Below are 26,918 nucleotides of genomic sequence, written 5' to 3'. Positions count from 1 at the left end.
GGGATTGAACACATTGTAGCTGTCAACAGTAGAAAGAAATGTAACAAATGTTACCTATGTATTTTAAAACCTAGGATAATTTTATTATCCCTCTACAACTTTCTAAGATTCCTTTTAGTTTTGTCAGGAGAATGTCATTTCAAAAGTTAACTTTTTGCATCTGTAATCTCAGCACTCAAAAGCCTGAGACAGGAGGGTTACATCCACTTCAAGGTCCACCTGAGCTATGTAGTGAGTGCAAGATCAGCCTGAACTACACAGTGAGACCCTGTTTCACCAACTCCCACTGCACCAAAAGAAAGTAACTTGTTATGACTCTTCGAGTTGGATAACCATTTTAAAAATAGGCAGAGACACTGACTATAAGTAGGTTACTAATAGCCTAAACCAAATTTCAATCTTTAATAACATTGTGATTTGTCTTTTTTATTATACACTCAAGATGTTTCAGTTATCTTTATTGGACATTTACCTAATGTGTGATACATACGCAGTACTAAGCTAGGTAAGATAGGCATCCTTGTCTATTAGAAAACACAGTTGTGAAATTAGGAATTACTGACTGGATGTGTGATGAGAGAGGAATTGCAGGGATTTACCATAGGCTAAGGAGATGTATCTGTTGAGAAAGTGCTCTTAAACTGATGAGTTGACCAGACCAGGAGAACTTTAGTTAATGAGTTTCTATTAAAGGGCAAGAATGTGAAAGCTAGAAGAAGAGACAAAGAATTACATATTCTAGACATCAGTGTGCGTAAGACTTTTTAACTGTTAGGGTCCTATGAAAAATTTTTACTTTTATTACTAAATTCAGAGTTGACATCGAGAACTATAATAGGGCAAATGCATTGTTGGCTTTTCAATTGTTAAATTGAAATTTAGTCTGCATATTATATTTACCAGAGTGAAATGTGATGACGTTCTTGAATTGAAGTTGGGTATACTGTTTTTTATTATGTAAAGGAACGTATTTTTTAAAAATATTTACTATATTGTATCTAAACATGTTACATGAATTAAGTTCTAACAGCACTCTGATGATATGGATCTTAGTTTTACTGCTATTTTATAGATGAGATGTATCCTCCACGAAGAAGTAATTTAACTAGAGGCTTTTACGTATGGTACTCTTTTCAGTAATGGGGTTTATTAATAGAGCTTGCCTAAGGTAGAACGGCCCTGGTTTAGGTGCCATGACCCTTTCTTGCCCTCTGGAGTCCTTGGATTTGGGGGAAGTTTCTGGTTCTGTGGGAAGAGGGTACAGAGCAGTTACTCCTTTTCTTTTCCTGCTGCTTCTTACCAGCAAAATAGGTTTGAGGTATCCCTGGATTAGACTTAACACAATTCTAATGATAGTTTTAAATAGGAATGTTTTTACTCAGTAAGCCAAAATACAGATTGGAATAATCTTATGCTTGTTGATGTATTAGGTTGAGTTTGGAGTCTTGTTGTTTTTTATTTAGAGAGGGCACCAAACTTAATTTCTCGCATTCAGAAAAACAAAGGAGAAGTTTTTTTTCCCCTAGTATAATCCCTTTGTGCCTGCAAATAAAATTCTTGCTTTGACTTTTAGAAAAAGTTATTTCTTTTCACAGTTGGAAACAGTGATTTACAGCTGTAAAGGTTGACATTTGCCTCAACTGTAAAAGAGCTGTTAATGTATCTACTGGTGGAGCTAGGAATCAAAACTGGCCAGGGTTTAGGCAAGCAACCTGTGACTGAGCTACATTCCCAGTCCAAAGAGCTGTTCTAATTAAGTAACACTATTTCTTTTAAATAAAGCAGTTGACCACCCTCTACAGATAGATAAGGGTTAAATTAGAAGTATTAGGAGCTCTATTCTGGTGCCTGCCAATAACTGTGATTCAAGAGGGGATGTTGGTCAAATGGTGCCTATTTCTTATCAGAACCTTCTGGTTTGGTTGGCAGAGTTGATTGATGAGATATTTTCTCTGAACACCTATTTGTAATTTGAGTATTTGGTTTGTGGTTATCTGGGGTGTTTGTAAATTTGACAATTGCCAGCCCCAGTTTTTTTTTTTTTTTTTTTTTAAAGATGTCCAGATATTGGCGTGTGCATGTTACCAAAACACTTGTCTTGTGTATGCTTGGCTTCAGTGCAAGGATGGGTAAAATTGTGAAGACATTTTTTAGAGGGTAACAGTTGATCTGAATTTTGAAGGGTAAGCAGAAAAGTGGGGTGGGGGAGTAGAATACCTTTCCACATTAGACATACTAATAGTGCTAAAACTACCATGAGTCAGCATGTCTGTGCTTGGATCTTTGATATTTAGCTTCAAATTTTAATTTGAAGTTTCTTCAGAACAATTTCATACTAAAAAGCTACTTCCCTTAATTTTATTGTACTATTCCAATCTAGTTTGTAGACTAAATGCTAATCTTACAGAGTATGTATTGAAGGAAAACCTAAATGTGTTAGGGTTCCAGGTTTTTGTTTTTTTGATGTTAATTCATATGCTATAAGTAGTCACCTTTAAAAAAAAGTTTGCAATTTACTGTATTTTAATATATTCACAAAGCTTTTTGATCATACCACTAGTTTCAAAAAAATACTTACACCCCCAAAAGAAATCTTGTACCCACTGGAATCACTGTGTGTCCCTATTCCCCTTCCTCTGTTGTTGCCACTGGTCTACTTTCTGTTTCTAGGGATTTACCTATGTTGCACATTCCATGTAAATGGCGTCATACACTATGTGGCCCTTTCCTGTAGGGTGGTAACACTTGGCATAATGTTTTCAAGGTTTGTCTGTAATGGAGCATATATTAGAACTTCTTTCTCTTGTAATTTTTTTTTTTTTTAGCTGAAGCTTTTTCTAAATCAATATGTTTAAGAAATGATTGATAAAGCAGGAAAGAAATTTCAGGAGAGAGGTAATCTATATTGGCTCCCATAAAACTAGCTAGTAACATTGACACCTGATTCTGTATCTGACACACTAATTTTTTAGTGTGGAAGGTTTTTTTAAAGGTAGAAAACTGCCTGGTGTGGCCAGCCCAGTAGTGACAGGGAAGGTGAGAAGCCTGTGAGACATATCAGTAGTTGGTTTGACTTCAGTCCTATGAAATTAGGAATTTTTATAGCATTGTGGTTTTTGTTGTTTTAAACTCGGTTGACTTTCAGGTTTCTTTAAATAGAGCATGGTATGTTCTAGAGAAATGTCTTTGTTCCAAATCAGTTGAACTTTCCTACTTCATAGGGCTTTCCTGCCAGCTCTAGGTAAGAGAGAATTATGTTCCTGCCTTCAGATGAGAATGTTAGAGAAAAATGAAGCATTAGAGAAAAAAATGTGCAGAGGAGATGGGCAGATGGTGCCTCTGTCTTTGTGCTTGCTGACCCTTGTCTTACCGGCCAAGGACTATCAGAACATATAAAGAAACTTTCTGTTTTAAGCTCTTAACATGTCTTTCATTTACAACTTCGTCATTATATGGGAATGGGAGTGTAGGTGTGAAGCATCAAGGTTGCTTAGAGATTGAAATTTCTAGCAAGGTGAAGGAAGTATAGAAGTATAGAATAATCCCTTTGACCCTACACTTTGGTCATGTGGGAGGTTGCTGAGGACATTTCTGTCTTCTAGGTCTTCAAAGGTTGGATCTGAAGATTAAATTGACATTTAATACACAAATCCATTATAAGGATTAATCTGGGAGTCAGTCTCTTTGCCTCAGAGTTGTGGTTATATTTACATAGCTTTTCCATTCATTATTCCGCTCAAATTTCAGTGCCCTGCCTTGGTTTTGGCCAGTTATCAGATAGCTTAAGCTCTTGAGATTTCCTTTCCTTTGTCTATGGTTCTGGATTTGTATATGTTAAATCTAGACATTGTGCTTAGCCCTCTGAACAGCTTCTACAGAAGAGTCCACTAATTGCAATCATTTTTTAAGTTTGATGGTTTTATTGATGATTTAGGGTTAGGGTTGGTACCTATAATGCAGCAAACAGCCATGACCCATCTTGTTGGCTCTTACTGGTTTTCCTCTTGTATTGGTCCATTGCTCAGATTCTTTAAACAGGGTGCCCAGTTAATGTAATTCTTGACCTCAAATCCAAACAAATAATATTCCCAAAGTAAGATGCATTTTCTACCTCCAGTGAATTCCAAGATTCATATAGCATTTTTCCGTTAAGTCAGCTTTATTTATTTATTTTTGGTCTTTTTCATTTTTTTCGGTATCGGGGATCGAACTCAAGACCGCCTGCTTGCAAAGCAAGTGCTTATGCTACTGAGCTAAATCACCAGCCCTAAGTCAGCTTTGTTAATGTTTAATTTATGTATAATGATACCTTTTTAAAGTTTGTTTTTATAAATACATACAAACGTGAAGCCATTACCTTACTCAGGCTACAGAACATTTCCTTATTGTAGCCCAACACTTAAATAAGAGATTACCCTGTTTCTAAATGTGCCTTTACTTTTTTTTTTTGTCGGTACCAGGGATCGAACTCACGACTGCCTGCTTGCAAGGCAGGCGCTTATGCCGCTAAGCTAAATCCCCAGCTCCAAATGTGCTTTTACTTGTACAGAATAAATATTTTTCCCTAATGTTACATATTACACGTAAAGAGTTTTTTTCCTGTAGGCTTTGGTATGATTGTTGTGATTGTGATTCTGGGGGGTATTCCTTACAATAAATTCTAAGAAGTAGAATTGTTAGGGAATCATCTTATAGTGAATATCAACAGTTGTATATGTTAGTACAGTTTTCTCCTCAATACCAAATGCTGTTAGCATTGCTTTTTTTAAGTTGTGAATGTTTGTAAGAATGTTTTAAGTTGTAAATGTTTGTAAGTTGTGAATATTAACAGTACTCTTGACGAGATATTATCTGTTTTGAAATAGGGTTGCTCAGATGTGGCGTCTCTTAGGTGACTTTATTATCTTGCTTTTTTGGATAGCATTGTTTTATATGTGAAATGTCTCATGTTTCAGAGGTGGAACCTGACAGAAAAAAGCTGGTCACTGGGGTCTTGACCTAACAGGGTATGTTCTCATCACTGGTCCTCCTTTTGCCCACTACGTCCTGACCAGTTGAGCAACTTTCTTCCACCAGGCCGTTCCTACAGTGCTGTTTCTGCCTTCTAGCTGGGCAGCCGGGAGCTGAACCATGGGAAACTGAGCCAGATAAACCTCTCCTGTAAGTTGTGAGTGTTGTAGTCACTTGCCCCATCAACAGGCAAGTGACTGCTGTAGATAAATAGTAAGTTCTATGAAAAGGTTTACTGTGGACGAAATGCTTTCTACCTGTGTCTCAGCTACCTAATTCCCTATTTTAAGAAAATCATCACTATTTACACTATTTCAAGGGTTATTTATTACTTTGTAGCCTATTACTCATATAATCTCATGTTAATGGTTTATGTTGCTGGCAAAAACTGAGTCCAGTATTGATGATATGTTATTTCAGATTCAAACTATTCATAGGAAGTGGATTAATTTGGACTGGCATTACATGCACAAGGTTCCATCATATTACACCTGCCTTTATACATAAATCTCTATTTATTTAAAGTATCTAGATCATTTCTTTCCCTGGCTTAGCAAGGAAAGAATAATCTTGTGAAATCACAGAAAAATATAGTCTCTAACCTTGTATAAAGTTAGTTTCTTGAGCAATATAATTTCAGATTGTTCTAAAAACTGCTGAGATAGTGAGCAGTCTTTTACTTTATTTTTGTCTTTTTTTTTATTTATTTATTTTTAAAAATTGGTGCGGGATCAAACTCATGACCGCCTGCTTGCAAGGCAGGTGCTTATGCCGCTGAGCTAAATCCCCAGCCCCTATTTTTGTCTTTTTAAGACAGGGTTTAACTGTGCAGTTCAAGCAGGCCTTGAATTTGCTTTGTATCCCAGGCTGGCCTGGAAGTTGCAGTGATCCTCCTACCTCAGCCTCCCAACTACTGGGATTACGCCACACTCAGTTGAGAGCAGTCTTAATATATGAGCCAGTCTATTTGAGAAAAATAATGGTAGGATGGTCAGAGTTGCTGGAAGAAGCAGAAAGTCTAAGTATAGTACTATATCTCTGAGGCTTCGCATTTGGTCCTTTTAAGTAAGTATGGAACCTAATATAATGGCTAAGACTATTGAGCAGAAGTGTGATATGATTTGTGAAGATACTGGAAAGTCCCTTTTTCCATATATTCCTACATTCACAGTCAGAGTAATTTTAGTCCTACCAGTTTTGGAGGTTCTTGAATTTCTACTCTCCCAGTGAGTACAGTAATTATCTTTCCTCTGTGGAGTTGGTCTCAGTGATTCGCCAGTTGATCTCTTCATTTAGCTGGTGTGGAATGTGAGTCTGTGGCAATCAGCATTGGACCGTGCTGGTTGTGGAGGCAGAATAAGATAGCCAATGACTAAGGGACGCTTTCTAGGCAGTATTCATGTCTGTTTTCCAGCGGTGTGCAGTAGCATTTAGTAAACTGCTTACATCATCTTTTGTGTGTGTGTGTGTGTGTGTGTGTGTGTGTGTGTGCTGGGAATTGAACTTGGGACCTAGTGTTTCCAGGTGGGTGCCGTGTCGCTGAGCTGTATTCCTGGCTTCTGCTTGTATCTTAATAGACAGCTGCCTTTCACAATGATAGAATGACTGTTTTTTATGTCTGAAGTAAAGTGTGGATCAAATTGCGTTTTTGTGTGTGTGTTTTTTCAGGGGGTGGTAACATGTTGAACTCATGACCTCACACTTGCCAGGCAGGCACTTGTGCTGCAAAGCTAAACCCCTGGCCCAATCAAATGGTTTTTATGTTACTTCCTAATTGTCCAGAACAAAATACCAGACTAAGGAATGGGGAGGTGCATAGTCCCAGTATAGGAACCTGTGGTAATACTTTAAATCTACTTAAACTAACTTAACTCTAACTAAGGAAGGAGTAGAGTGTAAAGAGGAGTGTAACCTGATACTCAGCCTTACGTGTTATTGGGTTTTTATGTGACCTGATTTTACAAAGATGGTGCTTCATCTTAAATATAAAAAAAATGAACATTTATATTTTAGTAAGTAGAAAAAGTCACATGTTAATTCCACAAAATAGCATTAAACCTGTCTAAAGTGAGGCAAACATTTTGAAAGCCCTGTAAATGTCATTAACAGTGGATAGGAAAAAGTGAGTGTTTTAGAAAAATACTACATTTTCCTGCCTGGCAAGTGTGAGGACGTGAGTTCAATCCCCCGTACCACAAAAAAAAAAGAAAGAAAAAAAAAAATACTACATTTTAAATTTTATCAGTGTTATCGTATATACAGTCAGTTTTCATGAGGTAATTTATAGAATGTGAAAGACTGTCTAATTTCTTTCCCTAAACTAATTGTGCTAGTAGCACAACTGGATGGAGAATGCAAATTACCTGGATGTGGTGATACAACCTGTAATCCCAGCTCTCTGGGAGATGTTGACAAAGGAAGATTGCAAGTTTAAGCCCAGCTTGGGCAACTGAGTGGCTTAGCAAAACTATTTCTAAATTAAATTATTAAAAATGGGCAGTGGGTGGAGCTCAGTATGAACGCCCTGGATTCAGTCCCCAGTATAGGGAGAAGGGAGAGGGAGGGAGGTAGAAGGAATATGCAAATCTGTACCAACTGATACTTGCCTTTGCTTGCCTTGCTGAAAAATTCAGTAGCCCTACTTTTATCTGTTTTTGTCTGCTATTGTAAGCGTGGGAATTTTGTATTAATTGAGTCCTTAGGCATTAAATTTTGATGTGATTGTGGTATTTAAGACTAGAATTAACCTGAAGGAAAAAGAGTTGAATAAGCAGTGTATAATAGCTCTATGTAAGTATATTCACTAGCTTATAGGCCAGGGAAAATACCAGACAGTTTGCAGAGAATACTGATTTATCTATAGAACACCCAACTGTGAGGAAAGCCGACAGGAGTGACCCAATGAGTATATCAAGCAGAATCTTCCTTTCTCTCTCTTTTTTTTTGTACTGGGAATCAAACTCATGACTTTGTGAATTTGCCAAGCAGGCACTTATGCCACTGAACTAAACCCCCAGCCCCAAAGGGCTTTTTTTTTGTCTTTTTCCTTTTTATCGGTACTGGGGATCGAACTCACGACTGCCTGCTTGCAAGGCAGGCGCTTATGCTGCTGAGCTAAATCCCCAGCGCCCCCCCTCCCCCAGGGCTTTTTATTTGTTTGTTGTCTTTTTTGTGACAGGTCTCACTATACAGTTCAGGTTGGCCTTGAGCTTACTTTGTAGCCCAGGCTGGTCTCAAACTTGCAAGGATCTTCCTGCCTCAACCTCTTGAGTGCTGGGATTACAGGCATGAGCCACCACTCCTGGCTCTTATGGCTTTTGTTTTTTGTTTTTGGTACTGGGGATCGAACTCATGACCTTGCCACTTACCAGGCAGGCGCTGTGCTGCTTGAGCTATATCCCAGGTTAAAGGGCTTTTATTTTTATCAGAACAAAAACATGTTAAACATTCTATAATGTTAGCGGGATTTTGGTTAGGAGAAGTATGACTAATCTTTTTCATTGATAAACATGTAAAAAATGGGAAAAAGCAGATGCGTGAGCTGCATTTCTTCCTTATTTGATGTTTAAATTAGCGTAGATGCTAGGGGTGTAACTTGTATTCTGTCCCCCACTCTAGCAGGGAAGACTGTTGAACAATATGTACAAGACTCAAAGGGACCTTTCAGTAGCAGTCAGTCTAAAAATAAAGCGGTCAGTTTACTGTTAGAGAAAATCTTTGAAATGTTCAAGGGACTGGTTTTAGAAGGCTGGAAAGGTAGTTGACTTCCTGATTACATGGCAGATTTGTCCAGTTAAAATTTGGATTTAAGTTGGATTTGGTGGCACATTGCTTGCAATACCAAGTACTGGGGAGGCTAAAATACAGATCTAAAGTCTGAGGCTGGTCTGCGCAGCTTAGTGAGATCCTGTCCCAAAAGAAAATAGAAAGTCGGGATGGGAATAGCTCTGTGGTAGAGTGGTTGCCTAGCCTTTGGGGGCCCTGGGTTCAAACCCCATAAAAGGTATTAAATTTAGATACCCTAAGTCTTTAAGCCTTCCCTCTCTCTGCTATGATGCACTAGTCTACTTAGTTGAATTTCAATCTCTAGTGTGAATTTAGTACTATTTTAAAAGGCTTTTTAACTAGGTAGGACATTGTTAATAAAGAGATTAGTGGACCTTATGCTCTACTTTGATTTTGTTTAGTACCAAAGAGATGTTTAGTTTCTTAACCTTTATTCCATACTTTACTCCATTTCCCAATCATTTAACTCCCTTTTCTTCCCTGTCTAGTTCATTTAGAGTTTGTATCTGTAGCAAGAAGCACATGCAGCCTGCTTTTTGGCTATCTTAAGCAGACTAGGGTATTTATTTCAGTTTTTTAAAAAAAATATTTGCCATATATAGTGATTACATTCCTTGTGTAAAATTGGAGCATGAAGTTTTTTATATATGACATTTTAATTCTTTTTCATTCCTGTGTTAGTTGCTGTGACAAAATACCTGACATCTGAAGTGAAAGGAGGAAAGATTTGCTTTGGCTCACAGTTTGTAGAGGTTTAAGTTCATAGATGGCTGGCCCCCAGGCAGTGTGGTATGTATGGCAGAGAGATATCATAGAGGAGAAACAGTTCGTGGTGGCAGAAGACAGCAAATCGTGAAGAAGCAGCAGGTGATGACAGCAGCCCTCTTTCTGTCTCTTATATCCAGGCTCATATTCAGGCTGAGGCACTGCTACTCCTACCCAGAACTATAGCAAACCAATCTGTGCACTAATTTAGTAATCATGCATCCTTGATCTCAGCATCATACACTCCAGATCTGTCCGCCTCTGGAAAGCCCTGCCTATGACCTCATGAAGCTTTGGGGAGACATCTAGACACAAGGCAGAACAATCCCCTTCCCATTTGGAAAAGGTCTCTCCCAACGTCTCTTATTTTGCTCTTTGTTTATGCTTTGGGTTTCTCATGTAAGAGAAACCTTGCAGTATTTAAGCTTGTGTGTCCGGTTCACTTAACTTTAACGTATGGTCTCAAGGTACATCTATTTTATTGAGTTGCTAAGTAGCTCACACTCTTGAAAGGAGCGCCAAAGAAAGAGGCAGCCTCACAGTGGAAATGTCCCCACATTCTGTGGTTGGCCCTATGCTGTGTGCTGTGTAGTTGCTACTGCCAGGTACAAAAGGCCTCTACCAACTCTCCGCCACAGGGCCTCAGTGGTGAGTAGAAGAGCTGCGTCCTCTTATGCCTCAGATGCCTTAGCTTCTGAGACTCAAATGTTGACTGATCCTAGATGACATGCTTAGGTGCAAGTGAGAGGAAACAAACCTGGGCTTCTATTGAGGGAAATGGGGATTCATGAAAGTATGTGGGGGAAGGACGATGGGGTGTGAATGTCTACTGCAAACTTAATTTTTCCATTACTGCTGCCAGACAGTCTTTTTGTGTTAAGTTTTTCTGTAACTGTCAACTTTAATCACCTCCTCCAAACCCCTTCACTGAAAATAATGTTAAAGTAAAATAAATCAGACTCAGAAGCTTAACTATCACATGATTTCTGTTATGAGAAACTCAAAATATAAATAAATTAAAGAGCAAAACAAAAGATAATAGAAAACAGATATCTATTGTAAAAGGAAAGGGGACCAAGATACAGAATGGGGCAGTAGGTAAAGAGGAAAAAAAAAAAGTATTAAAATGAGTCCAGGTATTGTGATGAATGTCTGTAACATTATTTTCTCAAGGTGGATCCATTTTCCCACAGACAACTCAAGTTATCCCTTCTTTATGGCAGAATAGTATTCCATTTTCTTTATTCATTCATCTGTTGATGAATATATAGGCTGCTTCCAAGATTTAGTTGTGAAGATTTCATCCTTGGTAACAGGGTCTTTGAAGTAGTTCCCTTCTGTATCTGCTTCCTAAGAAATTATGGCATAAGGTTTGAGAGTACTTGCTGAACTATATATGTGTCATTATTGGCATTTGACATTAATAAAACCATTTTTCAAGCATTCCTCATGGCTCCTGGCAGCTCATTTAGGGGTTGTAATGGGTTAGTGGCAAGATGCCCAGAAGGCAGAAGCAGAAAAGGAATACAGAATTAGCTTAGTTTTTTTGCTTCTGTTGGGTTTTTAAGTTATTTCTGTTGCTTTTAGAATATAGATCACAGTAGGATTTTCTTAAGGATAGAGTCAGATGAGTGCTAAGTTTGCTTTGCTTCTCAAGGTGTGATTTTATGGTGTGCTGTGTATTTATTTTTAAAATAAACCATTATAAGTAATATAGGACTTCAAAACCTTATGAAAGCAACAATAATTACCATAATGCCTTTTGTTGTCTTCCAAATAGCTGTAGTTACTTTTGGACATAGTAAAAGTCTAACAGATGAGAATAGAATAGAAACCATAAAACCAAAATAGTGAATGCACTAAAGCACTTCTAAACAGGGCTGGGGATTTAGCTTGATGGCATAAGAGCCTGCCTGGCAAGCCAAGGTTGTGAGTTCGATCCCCACTACAGAAAAACAAAAAAAACCTTCAAAACAGGCCACTAGTAAATAAAAAATGGCTACCATACTGTTTCTTACTGTCTTTCAAGTAGCTGCTCCCAACATTAGATTTAACATAAAAGAGAATAAAACCCAACCCAATGAAACAGTGAAGATGGTAGTTTCTCTGTCCGGATTATCTCCTGGTGAGGCCCCTGGTTCTCTGCCCCCACAGCCGTTGAATGGCACAGACTCATCATGCTCTTTATTTTTTATTGTTAATTTACTGTGCGCTTTATTATGGCATTGGATTCTTTTAAAGAACCTGCAGGCTAGATCCCTCCAGTGTGCCTTCCTCAGTAGAAGCTTCACCCCATGGGAATCTCATGTCTTGGGGATCTGCCGGGTAGTTGGGGCAGTAATGCAAGCCAGAGGTTCTTGATTGGTTCATGTCCTGAGGGCTGGGGACCCACCTTACAGTACAGTGCCTCCTTTATTTTTCCTTCATGTGAGGGGTTTTTTTTTTTAACCTTTTTGTCAAACGACTTTTTAAAATGCTACATGGAAAAGCACTTTTTTCCCTCGTAACTGCGTTCCAGGTCAGTGAGATTCAGCTGATGACAGATTTGTTGCTTGTCTACCAGTCCATCGATATAAAATGGTATGCACTTTCAGAACTTAAAGAGATTTGGGTGAAATGAACTTTCATAACTGTTGTTTTGTTTTCTATTTGCAAAAAGGCATCTCTACCTCATTTGAAGCAGTGGTGTCTTATGTCCACTAGGGGGTAGTGTATACTGTTAACATTTCCTTAATCCATGTATCATGCTATTGTTTATTCTGAATGCATTTTTGTTCATGTAGCATCTTTGTTTTTTTGAAGCTGTTAGAGATAATTTTTGAGTACAGTTGGTATGGTAGCTAATGCCAGTGCTTTAGCCACACGGGAGGCAGAGGAAAGGGGATCACAAGTACCCAGACTGGGTAACTTGGCAAGATCCTGTCTCAAGATAAAAATATAAAGGGCTGGGGGTGTGCAGAGATCCAGTGTAGCTCCTGAGGTTCTTGGGGTTAAGGATCCGGAGAGGATGAGAAAAAATAAAAGACAAAACTAGGGTCAGGTGGAGCCCTCATCCTCCTGATGGGGGGAAAGGAACTGCTCAACCAATGCAGGTGTATTTATACCCTCCAGAGAAGGATGTCAATTTCAGCCCCACTGCCTAGCAACTTGTTTGCCTGGCAGACCCCCAGCCTTTGTCTTTTTGGTGCTGGAACAGCTTGTTTACATAGCTTGTTTCCTCTCTGTTTTTTCTGGGCTGGCCTTGCTTTAGCCTCACACATATGATCAGCTCCTTACATGGGATGGTGCTTCATGGTAGAGCATCCTGGGTTTGGTCCCCAGTACTGCAAAAAAACAACAAAAAGATCTTGGTCAAAGCAGTCTTTCATACATATTTGTTACAGTACTCTAGGTGCCAGAGGTAAATAGTGATAATTTATAGTTTCTCTTCAGAATTTTGCTGACCATTTACAGTAAGTTTAGAGTCTAAATGACCTGTAAGTAACATGGCAATGGGGTTGTCCTATTTTTCTCTATTCTGTGTTACCATGCTGGTCCTTTGAAATGAGGCTGTTATGCCTGATGTGTGTTGTAGTTGTAAATTACACACAGCATTTAAAGACTTGGTATAAAAATATAAAATGCATTAATAATTCTTTTTTTTGGGGGGGGTCTTTTTGAGACAAAAGTCTCACTGTGCAGTTCAGGCTGGCCTTGAGCTCACTTTGTAGCCCAGACTGTTCTCAAACTTGCAGTGATCCTCTTGTCTCAGCCTCTTGAGTACTGGGATTACAGGCATGTGCCACCATGCCCAACTTTTTTTTTAAAGTAGGCCTTCACTCTATATTTCTGTTGATCTTGAGCTATATACCCCAGGTGGATTCCTGCCTTAACCTCTTCAGTGCTGCTAGAATTACAGGCATGTAATCCTGTAATCACCAACTGTTTTTCTTATGTGTTAAAACAATATATTAAATATATTGAGTTAAGCAGGGCGTGGTTATACACGCCTGTAATGCTAGCACTCAGGCTGAAACAGGAGGATTTGCAAGTTCAAGACCAGTCTGGGCTACAAAATGAGCTCAATTGAAGTCAGTTGAACTGCATAGTGAGACCCTATTTTAAGGCCAAAAAAAAAAGTGTATATAAGGTTAATAAAATATTATTACAATTAATTTACTTTAAACAAATTATACCACTTTTCTAAGGATACTATTTAGTGTGTTTTTCAAATTTTACTAGATACAATTTAATCATTGGCTTATAAAATGTAGGACTTTGTATCACCTCATAGCACAAATTATTGAATATAAAATGAAAGCAGTCTTGATTAAAAATTCATTGAGAGAATGTCAGATGTAGTTTACTGTGATAGGATTCTTGAGTTTGTTTAAATTCCAAAAGATCTACTGATAAACAGATCAATTTGATGTGGTGCTCAATTCTTTCAAAAATATTTGTGGCATATGCTGTTGTACATATTCTGTAACATATCCTCCTTGAGACTTAAATCTTGTTGCCATTTAAATCTATTTCTTCCCTTCCTCTTTTTCTTTCTTTCTTTCTACTTACCTGCTTACCTACCTATCTACCTACCTAGTCTCGCTATGTAATGCAAGCTGGCCTGGAACTCACTTTGTAGCCCAGGCTGGCCTTGAACTAACAGTAATCCTCCTATCTCAGCCTCCTGGGTGCTGGGATTACAGTTGTGTGCCGTTATGCCTGCCTGTATTCTGTTCTTCAATGTATTTCCATTTCTACATTTTAATAACTTACTTCCTGAATGCTCTACAGTGTTTTCTGTAAGGAGATCTAAGCTCAGTTCTACCTGGGCTTTCATTCTTGGATTGCATTTAAACATAGTAGGATTAGAGTATAGTTAAAGGTTATTTTGTTTTCTTTAAAACAAACATTGTTATACTTCGCAGAAGAAAATCCCTGGTCTCTACAAGGTTTTTGAATCGAGTGTGTGACTAGCCACCTCTGATCTCCTTTTGCAGTGTTACCTTATTTGATAACTGTAGTATGGTCCTAGTACCCAACACTCTGTCTGCCTTTTGGTCCCGGTACACACACGGATTCAGTGCCATTTCTGTCTTAACTAAGAGTTTACTGTGCACCATCTTGTGAGATCTTGGCAAGGTCAGGATACTGTGTGTTTTTGTTAAATTGAGATCTGTCATCTTTTCTCTCAGACGTATTTAAATTGCCATTATTACTAGTAATGCACTAGTAAGGGTTACTCCAATCTGACCTTTTTTGTTGTTTTGTTTTGAGACAGAGCCTCAGTTTGTAGCCCAGGCCAGCCTTAAACTCCGCAATTCTGCCTCGGCAGAATACTGGGATTACAGGCATGTGCCACCATGCCTGTCTTTCTAGTCAGTTTTGATGGTCATTCTGATAACTAAGACTAAGTGGCTATGAGCAGCTGATGGCCCAGGAGTATATTCCTTTGGGGGAGGCAGGGCAAAGAAGAATGATTCGCTTCCAAGTGGGAAAGTGAGAATTCCTTGTGCTACTCAGAATGGTGCACAGTTTAATTGGGTATTATTTTCAGATTATCACTGAGACTCAAACTCAGCTTTTGCTTTGACTGAGCTACATACCCAGACTTCTTTTTCTTCATTTTTCTTCCATTTTGTGGCAGAGTCATGCTAAATTGCTTAGACCGTGTTTGAATTTATGATCCTCCTGCTTCAGCTTCCTAGAGTTCGGGGATTAAGGGTGTGCCACCATGCCAGGCTTGGAGTTTTCCGTATTTTGACTATGTTGACCAGGAGTAGCTGAAGTCATAGAAAGGCCAGTGTGTAAGGAGGAGACTGCTCTAAGTATGCTTAAGACCTGGTGAGGCAACTGGCTTAAGGCCAGCTTGCTTACATAGTTAAGCAACTGAGGAGGAATTTGAGCCTTTTAACTTATGCCTTGAAAGAAGTCATACTGCACTGTGATGTTTTTCTGCCAAAAAATAGTGTAAAACTAGAAGGTATTTATTTTATGGTTAATCATGTAGTAAGAAGGATTGCATTTTCTACCTAGTTTTTTCTTTCTTAGGGAAAAAAGTTGACATCAGTTTGTTTCTGTGCTCATGTCCTAGACTTTCTCCTTTTAAATCCTTTCTCCTTTTAAATCTTGGGTAAAACAAAAGTCTCAAATAACATGATTGGATTTCATTATTTTCACTTCTCAGGATTTATACTGTGGATTGGCTTGGGAAAAATTAACTATGTTTCATTGAATAATTATGTATCTGTTTATTATGTTAAATTAATTAGAATCTGGAGCATATAAAAACTATTTCATCTGTCCTCCACCCCTGAAAGTTTATTCTTGAAGGGATTCCTGTAAAATCCTAAGGATTTCGAGGCTACGAATGTGCTTAGTGAGTATGCTGTTTAGCAAGAGTGACTCTGAGGGTGAACTGATGATGAGAAAGTGACCATGGCATTCAGCTCTGCCAGTGCATCCTGAGAGTGATGCTGAAGCTATTTTGGGAACTGATCTTGGAGGCCCTTCTGGGAGTTTTTTGAACTTTAAAAAGAGCTGCCACTATTTTGTATAACCATGGAAGGGCAGTGGGATTCTTAGACCCCACCCTTCTCTGACCTGTCTCCCTTTTAATGAAAATCTTGGGTAAAACAAAAGTATGAACTTCTAAACATGAACCTCCCAAATTGCTGGGATAGAGGTACACCACTGTGCCTGGCTCAAAAGTAAAATTCTAATTGTTTACTTCACACTTACTATTCATAATTCAATAGATGTTTGTTGAATATCCATGATAGTGCCAGGCATTGTTCCAAATACTGAGGATGTAACTGAATAAAAAAATCTAAATCTGTCTTACTGAGGACTGTTTGGAGCAAAATCAGTGAGATGTGATCAATAAAGGGGGAGAGTAGGGCGGTGTGGAATGGAACCTGCAATTTCAGCATTAATTACTTCACTGGAAAACATGAGTTTTTCAGACTGGGTTTCACTAAGCAGTTCAGGCTGCCCTTGGAATCACTGCGTAACCCAGACTAGCCTTAGTCTTGTGATGATCCTTCTGCCTCAGCCTCCTGAGTGCTGAAATTACCGCTGTGTTCCACCATGCCTATTCTAGAAAGCATATTTAAATGAAGACCTTAGGGACCAAGTGAACAAGCTATGTAGACACCTAGAGGGGAGAGACCTTAAAGTGGAAGGCATGCTTAGTAAGTTGAAGAACTACAAGGAAATACAGGATATGAGACTGTGGCAGGAGGGTTGTCACAGTTTGGAGACCAGCCTAGGCTACTTAGTGGGTTCCAGCCCAGCCTGAACTAGCTAGCCAGACCCTGTCTCAGAAACAACGACAAAAGGAACATAACACTGGAATGAAGATAGATTTACATTTTGAAAACAAAAATAATTTTTGAAAACTGAATTTCAGGCAATCGTAAGCCAGATTGTTTGACATTGAGATAGGACATTTGGCCCAGTTAGAAATGCTGGAGGAATAGACCCTGTTTTTTTAAAAAAAAAAAAAGAAAAGAAAAGAAAAAAAATGAGAGGAAAGACTTGAGTGGATGAATTTGAGAATAAACAAGATGAGAAGTTTGGTTTTGGTCATGTGAAGCTCTGTCTGTAAGTCCCATTTTCTATTGTTAAACAAAGTATGGCACCTGGATACTTTATAAAGAAGAGATATAGGGCTGGGGGTATGGCTCAGTGGAGGACTGCTTGGCTAGCATCAGGAGGCCCTCTGATCCCTAGTAGCATCATGGAAACTGACAGGCCAGGCTTGCTGGACAGCGACTGGGTCACTGGGGTCTGGGCCTCAGAACAGAACTGTGCTGCCCTAAATGAAGTCACCCTATGCCTTCAGCCTCTCCAGTGCACAGCCCTTTCCTTCCTTGCTTGTCTACGGTTGGGACAGGTGCAGAGCAGCTTCTCTGATAGCTGGCATAGTCCCCTTCTGAGGCCGAGCCCCAATGACCCAGTCACCCACCGTGCACTGGGGTCAAAGTTTCCAGGGCCTGAGCATTGAGAATATGGGACAAACCCAGATGTGGGGGCGTAGCGCGGCATGGTAGGGTTGGGGACCATATCCAGAATGTACTAGGTGCTACTGCTTTAAGAGAAGATGACAGGCTGCAGGTGTGGACAGAAGAGCAAAGCATGTCAGGGTAGAGGTTGACTGCATTTGAATCACCTCAGCATGGAGGGAGTATAGGCAGTGTTTAAGTCCATTGTGATGCGTGAGATCACTACAGAAATGCACAGACTGAGCAGCAACGCAGGACAGCCCCAGCTAGGCACAGAGGAACCAGCAAGGAGAGTAAAGGTTGCCGCCAGACTGGGGAGAGCCAGGAGAGTACAGAGATAGGACGCTGACTGGTGTCTTGTGAAGAGGAAGGCAGAGCAGCTGGGTAGGATGTTACCTTCAAGTCAAATAAAAATGAAGCACTGGTTATTGGAGTTAACTGAACTGTTGAGATAATCATTGGAGACCTTGATAAGCAGGTGAGGGGTTACATCTGATTTGAAAGTGGTCAAGCTAGAGGAGCTGGGTAGTGTGCCATGTGTCTGCAATTCCAGCTCTGGAGGTTGACACAGGAGGTTCACAGGATCAAGTCCAGCCTGGGCATCTTAGCAAGATGCTGTCTGAAAAGGCACCAAGAAGTGGCTCTGTGGTAGAGCACTTGACAGGCATATTCAAGACTCTGGGTTCATTCCTTAGTAGTACTATATTGCTCCTGCCCCGGGCAGGGAGGGGAGGAATGGGAGACATGCGGTTCCACACAGCTTCCAAAGGCAAACAAAGCAGTTGGTCAGTAGCTGAGGTGAAGAGAATTTTTTCTCATGAAATAGGAAGCAGAGCATAGCCACAGGTAGGTATGAGGATGGAGATTTCAAGAGGAGAGAGAGAATTATTTAGATGGGAGGGAGAATGATGGAACATGACATTAAAGCATGCGGATCTATTTCTCCAACCCTGCTTGGATACTTAGCTTCTTCTTATTTCCTTTCTCCATTACAGTTGATGCTTGACCAACTATGGGTAGAAAGTATTGGGGAAAAGTGTTTTTGTAGTGAACATTTATAGATTTTTCTTGTCATTATTTCCTAAACAAAACAGTAGAAGGACTGTTTACACTGACTTACACTGTTAGGAATTAAAAAGTAATTTAGAGAAAGTTTGAACTATTCTGGAGGAGGTTGTGTGTGATATCTGTAAATTCCTTGCCATTTTATATAAGGGACTTGATGAACATCCACATATTTGAGCATCTTGGGGAAGGGATCCTCTATACACAAAAGTCTCAAATAACACGATTGTTATATTTTACAGGAGATTACTTTTTGTCTTGTAAATAACTTGATTTTGATAATCATGTTTTCTTATGGTATTCCTGGTATTGTTTCCCTCTTTTTCACTTTTGAGTTCGTTATTTGATTTTTTTTTTTTTTTTTTTGGAGACATAGTCTTTCTCTGTAGCCCAGGCTGGCCTTGAAATTCAGGGATCTTCCTGGTTCAGCCACTCACATGCCGGGATTATAGGCATGTAGCTCCCCTCTCTTCCCTTCTCTTTTTTGAGATGGTCTCAATGTCTATTCAGGCAGGCCTGAGTTCACTGTGTAGGCCAGGCTGGCCTTGAACACACAGTGATCCTCCTACCTCAGCTTCCAGAGCGCTGGGATTGCAGGAGTGCGCCACCATGCCTGGCTCCCCTGACTTTGTTGGCAATATATTTTGGTAAGCCATCAGTATTCTTTTGCAGTTGCATCACCTAGCTGTAATTACTTAAAAGGTCTTTGGATTTTAAAACTAAAAACTCATCTGGAAATTGGAGAGGTTTTGTTTTAGTTCTGAGAGGTGAACTTTTAATTTTGGTGTCTAGTGAAGTGGCATTTTGTTTCACAGCTGTTTTGTTTTTGTGTTGCAGGAAACCCAGCGTTTGCTGGCAGAGCCGGTTCCTGGGATTAAAGCAGAACCAGACGAGAGCAACGCCCGTTATTTTCACGTGGTCATTGCTGGTCCCCAGGATTCCCCCTTTGAAGGAGGGACTTTTAAACTTGAACTATTTCTGCCAGAAGAATACCCAATGGCAGCACCTAAAGTACGTTTCATGACCAAAATTTATCATCCTAATGTAGACAAGTTGGGAAGAATATGTTTAGATATTTTGAAAGGTAAGTGCTACCTTGTCATCATTTACTATTTCTCCTTGCTTTGCTAAGTATCCCATATTAGAATGTAAACTTTGTAATCTTACCTTGGACCAAGACCACAGAGGTCTGTGGGAGGGAAATGCAGCAATTCTGAGCCTATGTTTTCCTGCTTTATCATATCATCTACTGGGCCTGTTGCCTTCATAGATAAATGGTCGCCAGCACTGCAGATCCGCACAGTTCTGCTATCGATCCAGGCTTTGTTAAGTGCTCCTAATCCAGATGACCCATTAGCAAATGATGTAGCGGAGCAGTGGAAGACCAACGAAGCCCAAGCCATAGAAACAGGTATTTAATATTCTCCTGTACAGCACTTGTGCTTTGAAAGCACATTGCTGCACCATTAAAATCTAAGCTTTCGGCAAGCAAAAGTAAAGTAATTAATTATATTGAATCGGATTCTGCTTTTGGTATTCAAGATACAGTTGTACCTCAGTTCAGGAACACCTTTGTTTGCAGAGAGTTCCTTTTGCAAACAGAAGGCTTATTTGGCCAATATATATATATATATAAAATGTATGTATGTATGTATTTTTTCTTTTTTTTTGGTTTGCAAACTCTGCATTAGGTGACAAACACCCCTGTGGCCATCTTGTCCAGAATCAAAGAACAAATGAAGTTCATGAGCTGAGGTACCACTGTACATCTTAAAAGATGTTCGCCCTCCTCCTTTCACACCCTGCTTGCGCTCCCACTTTAAAATCGTAATTGGGAAATGTTAAGACTCTGGCATGTCTAACATTCATCTAGCAGTAAATAGACACCAGAAAACTTTTGAACCATTTTTGAACTGTTCAAGAAATTGACCATACGGCAGTAAGCTATAGAGCATGGAATTAGTGAACTTCATTCTGCCGCAGTTAAAACAACGTGAGTGGGGAGCATTATATATCCAGAAACAAAGACTGCAAGTCTTCTCATCCTATTGAATTTTGTAGGTCTTTTGAGTTTCATTGTAATCTTCTGGTAACTCAGCATCAAAAGAGTCTTTCAACCCTTGATGGTTTATAGGAGATAACATGAATTTGAAAGATTGTAGCATGACATGTCCATAATTAACTTAATTGTACTTGTTTACTGTTGCTAGACTTTGAGGAGTAATCTGTTGAGCTTAGTAAAATAATAATCACCTGTTTGTTTTTGTCTGCAGCTAGAGCATGGACTAGGCTATATGCCATGAATAATATTTAAGTCGATCTGATCATCACGTTTGTGTCACTTCTCCTGTTCTGCCAAGACTCCTTCCTTTTTGTTTGCATTTAATGGACACAGTCTTAGAAACGTTACAGAATAAAAGCCCAGACATTTTCAGTCCTTTGGTGATTAAATGCGCATTAGCAAATCTATGTCTTGTCCTGATTCACTGTTGTAAAGCATGAGCAGAGGCTAGAAGTTTCATCCAGATTGTCGTGAAACATTGAAAAGCAGTGGCCCTCTGCTTTTATTCATTTCCCCCATCATGGTTTTAAGTATAAAGCACTGTGAATGAAGGTAGTTGTCAAGGTTAGCTGCAGGGGTATGGGTGTTCTTTATTTTATTTTATTTTATATTTTGAGGGGAAAGGTAGTTTCAGTTTTATGGGCTCCCCACCCCCACTTTTATGGTGATCTAATGCATTGGTTAAAAAAGCAGCTAACCAGTTCTTTTAAGATACACTCTCTAGCCAAGTCTAACTTTATTTAGACACTGTAGATGGACAAGCTGATTGTTCGAACCAAAATGGGAAACATTAACAACTTCACAGCTCTCACTAATAACATTGTGATTTTGCAGTCAAGTATAGATTCCCTCCTTCAAAAAAGCTTGTGACCATTTTGTATGGCTTGTCTGGAAACTTCTGTAAATCTTATGTTTTAGTAAAATATTTTTTGTTATTCTACTTTGCCTTTGTATAGTTTATTTTACTGTGTTTATTTCATTTTCCCAATGTGACAATCGTATTTAAAAAATTAAAACTGATGGAACATTCTGTTTTGGTCTTCACAATCTGACAGAATGGCAAGAGATGGATTTGCCAATTTCTTTTCACTGATGCAAATTTATGTTAAGATTACTGAATGGAGTTTATAAACAGGGCTTGAGCATGCATAAAGCATCAGTATCTGACCCTTTCCCACCCCCTAGAAATTCGAATAAAGGTTCTATGTTACCTGGTTAGGAGATTGTTGGTGTCTTGCCATAATGTTTGAAAAGCAGTGCACAGGAGCGTGGCAGCAAAGAACGCAGCTGTGACTGACATCTTGGACTTTCACATTGTGCCACTTCTTTCTTTTTGCCTCAACTGAGCTATGACCTTTTTCTTGGTTCTTGTCTGAAAACTTCATGTGTTACCATTGGTGTGTGATTAGGAAATACCAATCTGATAATCATTTGGGGTTTGCAGAGATACTTGTCAAGTTTTCCTTACAGAACTAAGAGGAAATCTCAAGCAAGCAGCTTGCATAACCATCATCAGAAAGATTTTTTCCTTGAAGAGCACCAGATTTTCAGTTGAGTCTTGTGTCCATCCTTTCTAGTGTGCTGTGGGAGCTTTTATTCTTTAATTTGCTTACAGTAAATTTTTCATTAGTAAGAATTTCTTCCCTCACAAAACAGTTCTTTCCCACCTCTCTCTCCATCTGATTCCCAATTTTTGTTATTTTAAAGTCTTACGTAGCCAGTCTTAAATGTGTAAATGTTAACCTTTGGGTTGGGATTGTTGTCTCTTGCAGTTTGAGGTAATGGATATTGTAGCCCATCTGCATTTTCCTTACTCGTATTCTCATGACTTCTGGCATTTCTTCAGAATGTGGTGTATTTTATTGTGCTCCTATGTAAGATGAAGAATTATCTATTAAAATTACATTTTCAACATACAAAAGTTTCTGGTGACTCCTGATATCCTTCCAAATAAATGTAATGCTTAGTAACAAACGTTACGTTCAGAATACACAGTTGTTGATAACCCTAATGTCATATATTTATAGCAGTTGTCAACAATTGTTGAGCACAGGGCGCCTTTGACTACAGCTAAGGAAATTGTCTCATTCTAAAAAGCAAACTCAGGACTGGAAGTACTTACGTAGAGATCAGAAATCATCATGTACTGCTCATTATAGATAGCTGATGTCACGGTGACTTATGAAGGTCCAGATCTCTCTTTATTCCATTATAAAGTCCATCCAGAGTATGTCTCGAGCTTGAAAGTTAATGGAAGTATAGGATGGAATAAGGCACTGGTTTCTTGTGGGAATTCTGTCTTTATGGACTCGCCTTGTGTAGCTTCAATGAGAGTCCCCTTTGTTATAAGACTTGCTTTCTCAACAAGTGGGGTAAAGTGAGAGCCAGTGAATAGCTGTAGGTCTTGTGAGGACCTGAGAGAGGTCAAGGCAGGTGTTGAACATCTGACCTGCTTTCCTCGGCCTACACTTAGTTGGTTAACCATTCTGAATTTGATGCCGACATTTGTTCACCTCCAAGATTGCCATGAAAAGCAAGAAATTTGTCTCTTTTAAATGACAACACTGTTAAGTAGAGCCAACCCACCTTTGTGCCTGATCTCTCCTGGGAGGAGCTAAGTGATGCTTACTGGCAGGATTCTCCACCACTGTCCTCTTACCCAGGTCCTCACCAGGGGCCAGGGTCCTTCCAGCTGGTTGGCTTCTTTGTGTAACCCTGTTCCCGTGTAAGCCTATCCCAAAGTAAAGGGAACAACTCACTTGAAAAAAATAGTGATATGTTGTTTCTCAAATTCACTTCGTTCCAGAATCATGGAGCACTGAAAAGTCTGGACAAGTGAACATATTTTTCCCGTAATAAATAATGAAAAACCAATCAGTTCTGAGACCAAAAAAATTGTACTTATAAATTGTTTTTTTTTCAAGACTTATATTTTTGCCGTGATTTCTTTTCCTCTATAATGGTTCTCATTGTTGCTCTTAGCTTTACTCCTTTCTTTGGAGCCATGCTTATAATATTTAATGCAAACAAAGTGCAAAATGAAAAAATCACAATGACAAATGCTTTAAGGCACCAGCACAAGCACTGTGTGTTGCCTGGGCCAGAGTGGCGTCTCTCACTCTCATCCCCTACAGGCTTTTCCAGGTTGGTTGGTGTGACTGTTGAACAAAAGTTGCGGACACTGAGCAGATTATTCTTGAATTTCACTATTCGAGTAGTGGAAAATTCAGGCTTAGAGCTGCTCAACAACTGAGTATCACTGCAGATGATCCCTGCTCATTACTAGTTGGTGACGAGGTCAGTGAGTGCTAAGGGGCTTTCCCGTGAGGATCTTGCAGTCAGATGAGGGGAGGGGACATGAAACAGTGCAGCTTGGTCATAGAGATGGGAACCAACTGGGAGGCCTCTTTCTGGGACCCATGTGAATACCTTCAGGCAGGGAGAGAAGCACTTGGAGAGCCCTGGGCGAGAAGGGAAGAACCAGGGCCTATTGATGAATCATTTGTCTCTTAAAAATCTGAAATCCCGAGATGTTGATTTGAGTGTTGTCTGCTTTGCTAGGAGTTGTTTCCACTGACAACCAGTTATCCTTGGACCTCTCAAGAGTCCACCTAGTATGACGTTAGACCTAATGTATGTAGAACTTAAACCTTACTCTAGACCAGCAGTGTACTTGTAAATTTCAGAAATGTTAAAAGCTTTAAATACATAATCAGAGTATAAGGGCCATAGGTGCTGTGGTTTAGTACTTTTTTTTTTCTTTTTTAAGGGAATGGAATTGGTGTCCTGTCCATTAGAAATACATTTAACAAAGTAAAACTAAATGGTGTAGGAACTGGCTACATTCTTCTGTTTGATGTTTTCTGGCTATTCTAGCCACTTTCATTTTTGTTGGTTACTATAGTACTAAAAGATTAGTAATATTTCATCTAGAAAAGCTGTCCAAAAATAAAGCACATAACTCAATTTGAGAACGATGTAATATTTGATTGAATAATGTGTTTCGGGGCTGGGAACAACATTTAACTTAGCTATTTAGCATGTTGCCTATCTTACAGAATTATAGCAGGGTTTATATTTAAATGACAACACAAAGGAAAACATGTTGAATGTAACTTGAAAATATAAATAAAAATCTAATACACCAATTGGACTGACTGGCGGTATTTGTCTATTTCCTTAACTCTAGGACACTCTTACATTATTTTCCATTTTATCTTTTGGAACCTTTTTTTTTTTTTTTTTGGGTACCAGGGATTGAATGCATGACCTTAAACTTGCCAGGCAGGTGTTTGTGCCACTGAGCTAAGTCCCTGGCTCCATTTTATCTTTGAAGCTAGAAAGTGCTTTTTAGAAGTTGGCTTTGCCTATATAGCTTTATGGTAATCAGACAAACAACCATTGGCTGAAAATCTGGAAGCTGGTCTAAAATTTCCCAATATGAACAGTTTGGGTTTTCTTCCATTTTTCTAATTTCATCTTTGCTAACCTTGTGCTGACCTCATTTTCTGTGTGCATATTGGTGCAACACTTAACGGTTGTTAGTGTAGACCTCTTGTCATGCTGAGCTGCTGCTGAATTGGCTATGTAATTGCTTCTATCAGTTGAAATCTCACTGTTTTATATAAGCTTTTATGGCATGGTACTGCTTATGGAACAAAAAGAAGAAAAAAATAACATCATAGGCTACAATCAATGTAGAATTACTAGCACATTTCCATATTATACTCATGATCCATCAGGACTGCTTTGGAAACGACCTAGCATACTCAGTAGCTATTAAATTTCACTATAACCTTGTAATGTGATGTCTTATGACTGAAGTTTAGGAGCAGGCTATTTAAGACTTACATCAGGCAAAAAAGCAGGCTGGTTGTACATTTTTTCTTTCCTTTTCCCTTTAATACTGAGGGTCAGACCTGGGTGTTCTCGTGCTTCATGCGTTCTTCCGCTGAAGTTCTACCAAGCCCCAGCCATACCAGATTGGAACTTCATGTGTAAGTTTTGGCAGGAAGTACTGGGACTACCTACCTAAAAGGGTAGTCAAGTTTTCACAATTTGCATTTTTTCTCTAGTGAAACAGTCTTTTGTCTGATGACCCACAGTTCTATACCACCTGCTCAGTTCTGCCATTGTAGTGAGGTGGCAGCCGGCCATGGACATGCCTGCCCTGGTTTACCCCCCCCCCCAACTACCCAAGATGTAGAACTTCACACATTTTGGGTGTGAAGATAGGTAGTAGGGAAGGTGACGTAGTTCCCACCTTTGACAGTAATCACTCGGCTTTACAAGAGAGTATGCTTTCTTCAGAAGGGCCCAGTACTTCCCATTACTTGGGTCAGGATTAGGGGGCTGTGGTAGTTTTCTTCCCCTTGCTGATACTAACATTCTGAGACAATGTATAGTTTAAGCATTTATCAGGCCCAGAGTTGCACGAAGACTATTAGACACTTCTCAAAACATTTAAACAACTGTATTGTTTCTTTACAGAAAACGTGACTTACAGTTTTTAAAAACGCCTTTAGCCTGGCATGGTGGCCCATGCCTGTAATCCCAGATTTGAGAGGCTGAGGCAGGATCACTGGGTTCAAGGCCAGGCTGAGCTGCACAGTGAAACTGTCTTTAAAAAACAAGGCTGACCCTAGTTTTTCATTAGTGATGTTTGCAATGCGGTGCTTACATTCCTTGTGGGAAACTGATTACAGGTACATAACACATCTCAGCTTTTTTCATCCCATCTACCTCCTTCCTTCCATCTCTGATCCTCTGGGAAATTCTGTTTTTAAAGATAAGCCTACATAAAACTGTATTTAAGAAGTTCTCAACTAAGTATCGGTCATTTATCTGTGCTCTACTGCAGTGTGTGCTCCTCAAGGGTGGAGACTTGTGCTTGTTTGACCAGCCTGTGTAAAAGTAGACGGGTGCATACCCTGCAGCTACTGGAAGAGGTAGAAACAATCTTAAAATCAACTACACAGTGGCACTGTTTAAAACTATCCTGGAAAACGTTTCAGTGACTAACTGGACAGGACTGGGACGTAGAAAACACAACAGCTCCATACTCCTCCAAATAACCAATCCTTAAACTATAACACTAACGGCACCAGGGACAGGGGTGGGGTGGGGTTAGGTGATTTGAAACCACCTGTGTGCATGGTAAGGTATGTGTACACCCATCCTTGATGGGAGGGTACTCTAGATCTATGATTGAGGAAGCAGTGCATTCAAAGTCCAAAGCATGTACC

At 39.4% G+C, this 26,918-nt stretch overlaps 1 protein-coding gene across 2 annotated transcripts in view; it reads left to right on the top strand.

Moving 5' to 3' along the window:
* Positions 1-24,821, top strand: part of Ube2n (ubiquitin conjugating enzyme E2 N) — a 32,390-nt gene extending 7,569 nt beyond the window's left edge. Inside the window, exons 2-4 of one of the 2 annotated variants that reach the window (XM_063255298.1) lie at positions 19,449-19,695; positions 19,882-20,022; positions 20,885-24,821. In XM_063255298.1, coding sequence (XP_063111368.1) covers positions 19,449-19,695; positions 19,882-20,022; positions 20,885-20,925 — 429 coding nt within the window. In that variant the 3' untranslated portion in view covers positions 20,926-24,821. Of the gene's footprint in view, positions 1-19,448; positions 19,696-19,881; positions 20,023-20,884 lie in introns of those variants that run through there. The other variant, XR_010049426.1, reaches the window with a different exon arrangement.
* The last annotated feature ends 2,097 nt before the right edge of the window (positions 24,822-26,918 follow it).

The sequence above is a fragment of the Cavia porcellus genome, unplaced genomic scaffold (assembly GCF_034190915.1).
Source record: "Cavia porcellus strain 051 isolate PalLab524CR breed Dunkin Hartley unplaced genomic scaffold, mCavPor4.1 scaffold_8, whole genome shotgun sequence".
Taxonomy (NCBI): Eukaryota; Metazoa; Chordata; class Mammalia; order Rodentia; family Caviidae; genus Cavia; species Cavia porcellus.
The sequence above is the reverse complement of the archived record's forward strand: the minus strand, read 5'-3'. Positions and strand labels throughout refer to the sequence as shown.